The following is a 12,148-nucleotide window of genomic DNA, read 5'->3' as shown; positions in this document are numbered from 1 at the left end:
TTTTTACTTTCACTTGTGGCATAGAAATAGCAAATGAGAACAACTGTAATACACACACACATATATATATATATATATATATATATATATATATATATATATATATATATATATATATATATATACGCACACATACGGCTCAGGAAGAATCACTTTAATGGCATAATAAAGCAACTGCGCTAATGCGCTAATTAGAGTTTTAATCACTGAATTCTGCTCGGTGGAATATCTTTCACGGCTTTTTTCCTTTCTCCCGAGGCTTTTTCCACGGCACTGTTAGGAAAGCATAGAAAATGCTTCAGCATGTGTTGACTTTATGGAAAGGAAGCACATTTATATTGGGTGTTCCATCATGTTAACTTTGACACGAAAGTTAGCAAAATCCGGATAGGAATTGAGAATTTAATAAGGCTCCAAGGAAAAGACAAAGTGCTTCTGCTACTGCAGAGTGACGTTCCAATTAATCACACACACATTAAGGACCTGGTAGGAAACAGCGACAAAAGGCAAGCAGGAAGTCTGAAATATGAAGATATTGTGCCATGAGTATTTTTTAGCCCTGTATCTCACTGCCAGCTATGTTTAGAGTCATAGCTCACATTTATGGCATTTTTATTGCTTTTTTCATCATTAATATCCACAGTGTGTTTTAAAATGCAGACTATATTGAGTAATCACTGATACCATGTAGGCAGGTGCTATATCAGAATGTGTGAAATGGGGAAAAGCATTGTTCCAATAATCCAAAAAATTTACCCACTGCAAATATTGTAGCTTTTTGGAAATTATCTTCAGATCTCCACTGACTGTTTCGCAACATAGCAGTAAGGCAGGGGTCTACACACTAGTCATTTTTATTTCATTCTCTTCTTTCTCTGCCATCTCCTTATTCCCTCCTTAACTTCTGTCAAACAGCCCAAACCAATTCATAAATGATCATTGATGGCAGACTCCATTGTGAAAGATGGAGTTTTTTTTTTTAACCATTACTTTTGGCAAATAGTTGAATTCATCTCAGTTAGACATCCGATCCTGAGGTCTGCTATTTGGCCAACCACAGGAAATTGGACAAACCTTTGAAGCGCTATGTTTTCCATATTAGTAATAAATAGCAGCCCACTGAGAAAGAAAGCGAGCCTTATGGCAGTACACTCCAGGACTCTTTTCTGAGTCGCTCTCCACTCTGTCAATGCCTCTGTAATGAGGGTAAACCAACAGTAGGTGAGTTATGGATAGGTTTTGTGTTTTATCTGTCACGTTCAATCAAGTACAGCTGCTTAAAAAGAAAGTAGGATTATGCGGTTTAAATCCATGAAGGAGATACAATCAGTAAATTAGAGTGAAATGACTGTTACTAAATGTACTATTTTTGCCACTTTATTTTAGCGCTGGCGTAAGATTGAGACTCATTTATGAAATTCTTTCTGCATGCCATGACTTTGCAAAATCCTGCCTTATATTAGCTAAAGCTATTCGTTTAATAGAGCCGAGACCTTTTGAATTTGTTGATGTTTGTTGTGTCATATGTGGTAGCCGCAAGCAATTTGGGCAAAGTTAGATATGTCTTGTTAACTTCACCAGGCGTCAAATACGCAGGACTCCATTGTCATTAGTGTTGATTTGTAAACCAAAATTCAAATCCGATCTTCCATACTTGTCTAAAATGCATCACACATACAAGCACATTTCTTATCACACAGGATCTGTGTTCAATATAATGCAATTTCACAAAAGTCCTTGAAACCATCCTGTCAGGTGGATTAACCTTCACGACACTAACACTATTCACTAATCATCTGCCTTTTAATGTTTTATTGTTAATCTCTCAAGCTGGTACAAAGCTATAAATGAAGCCAAATATAAAAGAAAATGAGTTTGGTTGCATCTACAAGACCTATATGCATCTGACAGTGAGAAGTAGCTAAAGTAGCATATACTACTAAAATAGCATATTCTTACATTATGCCAGTTTTTACTTTCTGTTAAACATTTCTATAGCGGTTTTTGGTTGTTTAAGGTGACTGAAAGTCAGGGAAGACTTATCACAGAGAAGGTTTCTGATTTGTTAAAACAGCTTAATTGTGTTGCTTGTGGATTAGGGTCTAGGATATTTATTGGAAGTGATACCAGCAGCATTAAGTGGTATTGTGAATGTTTTAAAGCAAACAATAGTGTTTTAGCATGTTAGCACACCTCCAAACTAACTATATGTTGTGTCTCTCTTGTTTGTGCCACTGTTTTGTCTGCTGTCAGTGCATTTTGTAATGTCTGGTGTCATGTTATCTATGTGCGACCTTTCTTCTCTTCCTCCTGTCCCGCTCTTTTTTTTCCTTTTTCTTACCCTCCATCATACCTTCCATCCATCCCTCAATTCCTCCTTTTTCATACAGAGAGGAGGTGGAGGAAGAGGAGGAAGATAAGGAACCACAAAAAGCAGATACTGTCAGGTACTTGGGAATAGGTTCTCAGAGATCAGTGCTGTAGAAACGGCAGCTAGAAATAGTGCTCCTGTATTGTTAGGCACACTAACATTCAGTGATTGGCCTAACACATTTTATCATGGTGCCACATCCTTTTGCCCAACCCTCTGCTGAGCTGTTCTGTCATCTTATAGCTGGATGGCGCCAACTGTAGCGAAAGAGGAGGCTTCTAGCTTGTGTTTGCCCTTTAAATGCATGGTCAACCTCATCCCCAGCACTGCTGATTCAGAAGCACAGGAGAGTGCCAGGGGCTGTTCTGGGACCAAGGTCATCCGCAGAGCGCCAGTGTCCTCACCTCCTGTAACTCCAGATTCTGGTCACTGCGGTCTGTCTTCTTGGGCCTCCGTCAGGTCTCTGGGGGCTGTGCCCTCCCAGGGTTCATCCGTCACCTCCTCTGCTTCCACATCCCCCAGTGAAGAACATCAAATTTCCCTTTCTCTCCCCTCCTGCCCCCTTCTCTCTCCTTGCCCATCAGACTCGGACGAGGTGCCTTCGGGGATCTCGCAAGGCCAGAGAGGCCGAGACGCCAGGTAGTGCGGCTACGCGAACCAAACCCTTAACGCTCACAGTACAAATCCCCTTAGAGTGCCGCAGATATGATAATAGCTGCATGTTTGGATTAAACCTCAGTATGTTAATTAGATGTTTATGATTATTTTTTTGTAGTTATGGCTCAAACAACATATGTAGAAATTTGCAGCTGTACCTCAAACTAGGCACAAGAATCTCCAGCTCTTGGACTTTCCTAGATGTTGTGAAACGTGATGGTTTTTCTTCTGTCATTGAGCGCATCGTCATTTGCTGCTTTAAGGCATCATTGGCAAAATTCCTTTGGTTCTCCCGAGTTGTGTAAAGTGCAAATCCATTTGTCCTGTTGGAATTTTAAATCAGATGTTATCCTGCATTCATCTTAAATTTACACACTGTGTTCAACAAAGTGCAATTGCACAAAAGCTCATTTTAAACCCGAATCTCACTTTTCCATGCTCACAGACGGATACTATCCTTAACTGGCATTTACAACTCATCTGCCTTTTATTGTTGTATTGTACAACTCTCAAGCTGGGACATTATAAATGAAACCAAATACAAAAGGAAATGAGCTTGATGGTGTCTACAAGACCTACATGCATCTGACAATGAAAATGCTTTGTGGGATGGCCTCAGCATGTTTTCCATGTCCATGGATACACTGCCAAATGAAGTGAATCAAGGTTACAAAAGCTCTAGTGTGCTGGTAGCCTTTATATAATTTACTTACTATGTTTTAATGCCACAGTGTTATGCTTATTTGGTCAATTTCACAAAGGTCAATTATATAATAATACCTTGTAGCCTACACATACTCATACACATCTGCTGATGAATTAGACCGTTAGACCATCTTTAAATGATATGTTTCTTTGATTCACTTTACATTCGCTGACTTTCCTCTTGCTTCTGTGTTGCTTTTCCCATATAAAAGACCCCAGTTCCCTCTCCTCTGGTTTTATACACCAGTAAACCTTTGACTAATACATCTTTATTGTGTGTAATTTAACCTGACCTTTTCTTCTCATCTTCTGTTCTCTGCATAGTCATTCAGATATTAGATACTTACACACACCCTCTTCAACATTTGCTTCCAGCGCCACTCCTAGGTTTGGCAGGTAAGAGCTCCCACAGGGCTCAAACAACAAGACAGATGTGGTTGTGTAGAAAGTGTATATACTCTTTATTAAGTAACCTCTGGCACTATGTATATGAACCGATCTAAGAAACCTTATAACAGCAGAATTCACATTTACAAAGGTAGAACTGTGAAATATTCAGATAATCCCTGAGGAAACTTTTTAGTGAAATTTTAATAGCTCTGAGAAAAATATGAATAGAGCCATTTTACCAGTGACATGTTCATCATTGACAGTATAATAATGGAATCATTGGTTTTGTTTGCTGTGTGAAATCTTGTGCCTTTAAAGTGCTGCATATAGATAAAATCTTTTTTTTTTTTTTCCTTTTTTTTTTTTTATAGGTACAAACTCACAATACCTCTTTTAATGTGAAAGTTTTCCTTTGTGATTTACCAGAATGATGTTCCTCAGGCTTTTTTGTACTCACCACAAGGTTCCATATTGAGCAGTTGTTTTGTAGATTCCAAAGGCTATGGCCTAAGGAGCTGAATTTCTATCTGGGAAAGAGATCTAAGCTTGATAGCAGGACTTCTGTGTGTGTTTTAAGAGGCTTGACGTGACAAGTTTTTGTTGGAACTTGAGGTTATAGAAATGTTTTCAGTGCATCTACAAACAAATACTGAAACTTGTGTTGAAATCTTGCATGCTATGTGATTATCTTTTGCCAATTTTTTTGTCCACTATCACCCGTCCAAATATGAACAGAATTAGTCAATTGCTGACTGACTTTAGCCTAAAGAATTGCTAAAATTTTGTGCTGAATTTATCCATTTTTATTTAACAGACAAAATAGCTATGCTGGCACATATCCTGGCAGGTCATCAAGTGCATCTAGTGCCCCTTCTACCCCCTTCAACCGTTTTTCTACAGGAGGGTCACCTACCGACAGCAAAACTGACAGGTTGCCTGCTTTCTCTTTGATTGTAGCTTTTTGAGACTTTAAAGCATATGAGTGCATGTTATATTCCAGATATACTTTTTTTTTAAATGCTGTACGAATCTGTTGTCTGTGCCGTGTTGCAGACCAGCTCTGGGAAGTTTACTGGCCTCATCATACAAGCAACACCAGGAGTCTCTGTCTGCTGAGCGGGAAAGGAGGCGCCAGGAGAGAGAAGGGAAGCTGCTCAGGATCGGACGAGAGGAGAGAGCTCGTTGCTGGTTTGTGCCCTTTCCTAATTTTTACATAAGATATCTAGAAACGGGTATCAGGGCAGACAAAGACTTCAATTTAGCTAATTAGCATGGTCTTCTGGCCACTGTGTTTCTAACACCAGCACCTGCTCTTAAAAATATTCATCCTGGCAGTGTAGGGTGGAGACTCTCAGAGTTGTTATTAAAAATTTTTGAGGTCCCTCATCTTGGTATAGTCATTACTGAGTCGCTGTGAACCAGGGATCCTAGCGATGGCATGGCTGGTTAGACAGTCTATATATTGCAATTCTTTTGTATTAGCTTCTTCAGTCCGCAAATGTTTCATACAAATCCTGATCAGTAACATCTATATGATAAAAACCACAAACTCAGCTGTGTTTTAGATGTGTAATTAATTATACATTTTTCAGATGTGTATTAAGATTTGTTTAAGATCTGAATTGGCATTAACTACACCAATGTATGTATATTAAGTAGATATTTATCTCTATATTTCTCTATTTTTATAATTGAGTGTAAAATTTGTGTCTTTGTTAAGCACTCTCCAAATGTTTGCTCATGGTCCCTATCTTTGTTTCAGTCGCGATCTTTTGCAGAAGAGAGAAGAGGCCCGTGAAGCCCGTGAAGAAAGGTACAGAACATCCTCTGAACATCCTTACCATTCTTAGCACCTTTCTTTTATTAACACCATCTGGAGGATTATTGTGGTCCAATCCGATTACAACATAGCATCATGTCTAATATTATTTCGTCACAGATCCATATTAAAACGCCTTGGACACAGGCAGATAGCAGCTGACCAGCTAATCAGTATAAGCTGCAACTAAAGCATATGGCTTTGCTATAAAAAAGTGTAGGACAACTGTCTTTAGACATGGGTTTACTTTTAATAAGGTCCATCCTACAAATATTCACACTGGAATGTAAAGAAAGTGTGTTTCAAGCAGGTTTTACTAAATGATTGAAAGGTCGCACTGTACTAAATTGTTTAATCTATAGGATAGAAAATATGATATGATATTTTGTGGGAAATTTACGCTGTCAACATTAATTTCAGAAAAATCTGCACATCTACACATCCATGCAATCTGCCAATCATGTGGCATCAGTGCAATGCAACATAAAAATCATGCAGATACAGTACAGCAACTTTAGGAAATGTTCACATAATGAGGAAAAAATGTTATCTCAGTGATTTTGATTGTGGCATGAGTGTGGTGCCAGATGGTCTGATTTGAGTATTTCTATTGCTCTTGGGATCTCAAATCTCCTAGAATTTTTACACAAGCAGTCTTTACATTTTACTGATATAAAAAAGTTAAACCAGGCCATGTTGATGAAAAAAATAAGCTGAGGAAGGTAAGGCTGGTTCAAGCTGACAGGTTACAGGTAATCACTTTGTACATTTGTAGTCAACAGAAATGCAATTTAGAATTCACAGCATGTTGAACCTTGAGACAGATAAACTGCAGAAAGCCAGACCTTGACAGTACACTTCTATACACCACAGACTATGTATGATTGTTGACTTTTAGCATGATAATGCAACATGTCACAATATAAAAGTTATAACATGTATTGATAAGGTGCAAAATGTTTTTTATGGTCCTAAATCTGTCCATTTTATGAAAAAGAGAGAATAGTCAATCCAAATTCATTTCTCTACAATTACAGAGTTTTCTTTGTTCATGCACTTAAAGTACCTTAAATAAAGCTAACATAACTAGAGCAGCACTTTAAACAGGATCTTATAAGCAGTTAAGTGGTGAAATTGTTTTAATAATAAACACTGATGTTTTTTGGCATTAGGTATAAAAAGGTGGAGCGTCTGGCAGCAGAGGAGTATGAGAAGGAGCGTATGGTATCAGCGCTAAGAGGTCGCACAGAAATCACACTCAATCTTTGCTCCCGCAACTCCTGTAATTCACGCAGTCCAATCCCACCTTCCACTGAGTCTCAGGAGAATAAACGTCCTCACAGCCACACTGCACAAGGTGAGACAGATACATGGATTCTTGTATATGGCCTTTTGCTACTGGCCAGTTACAGATGTCTGAGAGCCATGTATGTACAGTGTGTTTAGGTGCCTGGTGATGCAAGAGGTTTGAGCTTGAAAAGATTTTGTATTGTCTTCTTATGTTTCAAAAGATGATGATGTGAAATAGCAGGAATGTGTCTTGGAAAGTGAGTGGAAATTGGCATTGACTAAATTGCAGAAAATCCTAATTTATATATTCTCACAAAAGTGAGTACACCCCTCACATTTCAGCAGCCATTTTAGTAAATCTTTTCAAGGGACAATACTTGGATATATATTTTAGAGTAGTCAATGTATATAAGTACAGATTTACTGTCCTTTAAAAATACAGCCAATTTTGTTTAAATAACTGGCAACAAAGGTGAGTACACCCTAAGTGATAACAGCTGTATGTTGCTTAATCATGCAAAGACACATGTCCAATTTATCATATTCATGTTTTTGTCTGCTTGACAGAACCATACACATTCGTGTATCTTGTAATAAAAGATCTCAAATTTTGTGCATTGAGTACAATTATTTCATACTGGCCATATTAAGGACCGTGGCTCTCAAAAACGATGGCCTAGGCTAAGAGACTATCAGTAACAAACTGAAACTGAGTTACAGTACAGTGGCCAGGGTAATACAGAAGTTTTCCACTCAGAACAGTCCTCACAAGGGTCCATCAAAGATGTACTGTGCATTAGGATCAAAAGCTGGCTTAAAAAAAAAAACATGAGTGCTGCAGCTATTGTGACAATAATGGCTTACGTTATTTAATACGTTAAGTTATTTTTCAGAGCACAGTAAATCTATACTGCTATACAAGCTGCTCATTGACTTCTCTAAAATATATCCAAGTTTTATTTTTCCAGTATTGTCCCTTGTGAGATACTGTATATTCCAGTTCAGTTTGTAACTTAAAAGATATCATTCGCTGTTTCTTTGTAGATTACACAAATGTTGAATGTAGAAATCATTACAGTGGATTACTTGTATTTGAGACAAAACATGCAAACTTTTTAAACATCAGAGCAATCTGCTGAAATTCCAAAAACAAAATATAATCGCTTTATATGCTGCTACATGTGTGCTTGGGATGATCAATCATGCCCAGATCTGGCCCCCATCCACCATCTCAATTGGATCCATATCTGAGTCACACTGTGTGTGTGGAGTTAGCACTTGGCTTGAGTTTCACACATTTTAGATAAGAATCAGTAAGGCCAATCCTGGTAAGCCGCCTTTGCCTTTAGCCTACATTAGCTGCCAGACTAGATGACAAAGCAGTCTATAATAAAGAAGAGTGAAGGAATGAAAGACAAAATCAGGGGCATGTAAGATAAATGTCTATGCTTTAAAGCCATGTAGAGCAAAGCTTCTGTTCAGAAGGGGCCATTCATTTGTAATGGGATAGTGGTGCATTTTAGCCAAGAATCCCATCATCCTGAACACACTTCATCCTTGTGCTATAGGTCGAATGAAGGCTTGTGGAGGATAGTGAGTGCTCTGCATGGTAAAAAAAAAAATATGAGTGTAAATAAAGAAAATTGTATTATTATAAGTGCAGACATACAGTACCCTGAATGTCTCGTACCATCTCCGTGCCAATCTTATAAGTTTGCAGAAATGACTGAGCCATTTTTCAGTGCTCCTTCAACCAACGGAGAGTACAAGAGATTGGCTTTGACAGCACATCTACCAATATGGCTTGTCTTGACTATGACTAATGCTGTATGGTAATAGTGCGCATGCATTTGCCCAGACATATATGGCCTGAAGGTTGTGAGGCATTCTATCGTCTGTGCTGTTTTGTCATCCCCTATGCTTCTGTGGGATTCTTTTCCATTTATTTATTTGCTTTTCCAAATATGGAGTGGGGAAATATAGTAATGGTGTAAAGCTTACGATAATAGAGGATGAAGGAACGGGCTGTGGAGAAATGAACAGTGCACAGATGATATGAGGATCACATGCAGAGCAGTCATGCAGCAAAAACCCACCATGACCCAAGAACCTTGCAGGTTAACTAACAATACAGGGCTATCACGATCATCCTGGCAACCGAAAAACAAACACACAATGTTGCCTCATATTTTTCATGCCAGTTGCTGTAGATAAGCAGGATGTTATTCCTTAAGTTGACCAAACTTCAAAGTGATACATGTTTTGATATTTATTTGGGATTTCAGGGTAAATAAAGAATATGGCTCTTTTTGAAAGCATTATGTGTGTTTGCTTGTTTGTTTTGTTCAGAAGCTGAGCCAGAACCAAGCCGTGTGGAGTCTCGCTCGGCGTCGCCCGCAGTGTCTGGCCAGCAGTGGTCATCAGAGACAGAGGAGAAGCAGCGGCCTGTGGATGAGAAGGACATTACAGTGTCTGTGTTGCATACAGAGCCTGACAATTCAGATAATACAGGGAAATGGACATTAAGAAAGGATGAGTATGAGCAAGGAGTACAGGAGGTCGAGATAAGTGAAGATGCTAATGTGAAGGAAAAAGAGAGAGAAAAGTTATGCACAGAGGCCGTAATGGCAAATAAGGCAGGGACTGAATTCGAGACAGAAGAGGAGTGTGAGAAAGAGCAAATAGTGGAAAGAGACACAGAGGATAGCACAGCCCTCAGTGAGAAAGAGAGAAAGAATGAGGAACTTAATGAGAAGGACAACTGCTCGGCTTCCAGCATCTCCTCAGCCAGCAGTACTTTGGAGAGAGAGGAGCGAGAGGAGAAGCTCGTGTGTGATAATGACTCGGGTAAGAGAAAAAGACATTAACATTAACAAGTACTTCTCTCATGTTTAAAGTGATGGACTTTTAAATCAGCGTTAGATGCTGCATCTTATTAGCCCATGATGTAACCAGTGTATTCTCTCTCTCTCTCTCTCTCTCTCTCTCTCTCTCTCTCTCTCTCTCTTTCTCTCTTTCTTTCCATTAGGCCAGTGGGCAGAATGCATTAAGGCAGCAGATATCAACGAACAGTGTGGAAAAGTCATCAATAACAAGCGCTTCATGTTGGACATGCTCTATGCACAAAATAAGAAGTCTGCTGAGGATGAGGAGAAAGAGAATGAGAAAAAAGAAGAATGCCCAGAAGGACAGGACTCATCAGTAAACAGCCTCACCACTCACATCTCAAGCCTGGAGGCTCGGCAGCAGGAATGTGAGGATAACGTAAAAAAGATGGAAGTGCAGCACCTGGACAACCACGCCAACGTGAGGACCGTGGGCGAGAAATTCGGTGACTTGGTGAAGGGGCTCGTCTCGCCTAACGAGGCTGAGAAGGAGAAAGCACCTTCACCTACGCCACCTAAAAAGGAATCAGATCACATCTGGGACCAGCTGATGGCCACGCCTCGAGAACTTCGCATTAAAGAGATGGACTTTACTGACCTTTTAGAGGAGGATGACATAGACATTTTGGATGTTGGAAACATGATAAAGTCAGGTGACCACATGACACCCCCTCCACCACCCCCATGTATACCAAACCTGCCACCAGCACCTCCACTTTTTGGTTGCCCACCCCCTCCTCCTGTTCCAGGAGGGATGTTACCTCCCCCACCACCTTCCATTGCATCAATGTCTCTATCGCATATCGGTTCTCCTCAACATAGTCGAGGGGAGCCACCGCTTTTTCAGAAAAAGAAAAAGACCATCAGACTTTTTTGGAACGAGGTGAGGCCTACAGAATGGCAACAAGGCAGCGACAAGCGCTACAAGGAATCATTATGGTCCAAACTGGACTCGGTTAAGTTGGACACAGCCAAGTTGGAGCTTCTTTTTGAAACAAAATCCAAAGAACTTCCTGTTGCAAAGGTAAACATATAATTATTATTTGGAACATAATTCTTTTCTCTCATTATTGATTTACTAAATTGTAGTCTTGGGCTGCAAAATGATTTCGTAGTGTATTCTCTAGTAAAATTGGCAAAAATATTCTGATGCATGTATCTCAAGACTCCAGATCTACAACTGAAAATGTAGCCTAGGTGCAGCATATACATACACTGACGTTTCAATATTTTCTTCTCTAATCTGTACAGGTATTTGAGATGGTAAAAATTCCCAGAAACTATCAACTGTCATGCTTGAGAATCCAGTGAAAGGCTTTCCAATTAGACTATTTCCTTTTTTAAAGCTATATTGAAACACTGGTATCAGAAGGTGCTGAGCAGAACATTTCCTGCTATAATTTTAGGGTATTGGGTTATGATGTGTGTTTTTCTGAGTGAGTCTTTTCCGGTCAGGAGTTCTCCCTTTGCCTAGCCGAAAGCAGCTGCTTCTTATTTCTGTCCCATTCCTAACTCTGTCTTTTTCTCTCTGTTCCTTTACTCTCTCCCTTTTCCTCCCTTTGTTTGGCAATAAAAGCACACCATCTTGTTTCTTACTAGTCCAGAAATATTCTTCATCAAAGTCCCAAAATAGCCCTCAGGTGCTTGCGTGTTTTCTAAGCGAGTTGCACTCAGCATAAGATCCGCTGGCATTCATATCTTGGAAAGCCTTGTTTTCTTAATCACCCACATTAAAGAAATTCCGTTCCAATTCATTTTAAGGTAGTCTTCAGAAAGCTTTTTGTTTTCCTTAATCTTGCGTTGGGGATGGTAGATGGATATCACAGTTAGCCGACAAGCAAGCAAGCGAGAAGTCGTGCAAACTCATAATGAGAACCTAGTGAAGTATTGGACCAGATGGGTGACTGTTGCCCTGACATATGTTTTCGATGGTGACAGTTTAGCTCTGTTATGGTCCAAAACAGAATACATTTCACCATAATAGCAGCTGAAAGTGGGCAGGTACATCACACAGACTGCTCACTCTGATTC

General features: G+C 39.5%; 1 protein-coding gene across 5 annotated transcripts in view; it reads left to right on the top strand.

The window, feature by feature from the left end:
- The window catches only part of fhod3b (formin homology 2 domain containing 3b), a 108,662-nt gene that overhangs the window by 84,721 nt on the left and 11,793 nt on the right, over nt 1-12,148 (top strand). For 3 of the 5 annotated variants that reach the window (XM_046846778.1, XM_046846780.1, XM_046846779.1), the window contains 9 exons: nt 2,391-2,447; nt 2,615-3,010; nt 4,058-4,129; nt 4,938-5,054; nt 5,177-5,311; nt 5,886-5,936; nt 7,115-7,299; nt 9,582-10,079; nt 10,261-11,141. In XM_046846778.1, the coding sequence (XP_046702734.1) occupies nt 2,391-2,447; nt 2,615-3,010; nt 4,058-4,129; nt 4,938-5,054; nt 5,177-5,311; nt 5,886-5,936; nt 7,115-7,299; nt 9,582-10,079; nt 10,261-11,141 (2,392 nt within the window). The remainder of the gene's footprint in view (nt 1-2,390; nt 2,448-2,614; nt 3,011-4,057; nt 4,130-4,937; nt 5,055-5,176; nt 5,312-5,885; nt 5,937-7,114; nt 7,300-9,581; nt 10,080-10,260; nt 11,142-12,148) is intronic. The other 2 variants (XM_046846781.1, XM_046846782.1) reach the window with 2 other exon arrangements.

This window comes from Silurus meridionalis, chromosome 4 (assembly GCF_014805685.1).
Source record: "Silurus meridionalis isolate SWU-2019-XX chromosome 4, ASM1480568v1, whole genome shotgun sequence".
Classification (NCBI taxonomy): Eukaryota; Metazoa; Chordata; class Actinopteri; order Siluriformes; family Siluridae; genus Silurus; species Silurus meridionalis.
Note: the sequence above shows the minus strand (reverse complement) of the source record. Positions and strands in the feature narration are given on the sequence as shown.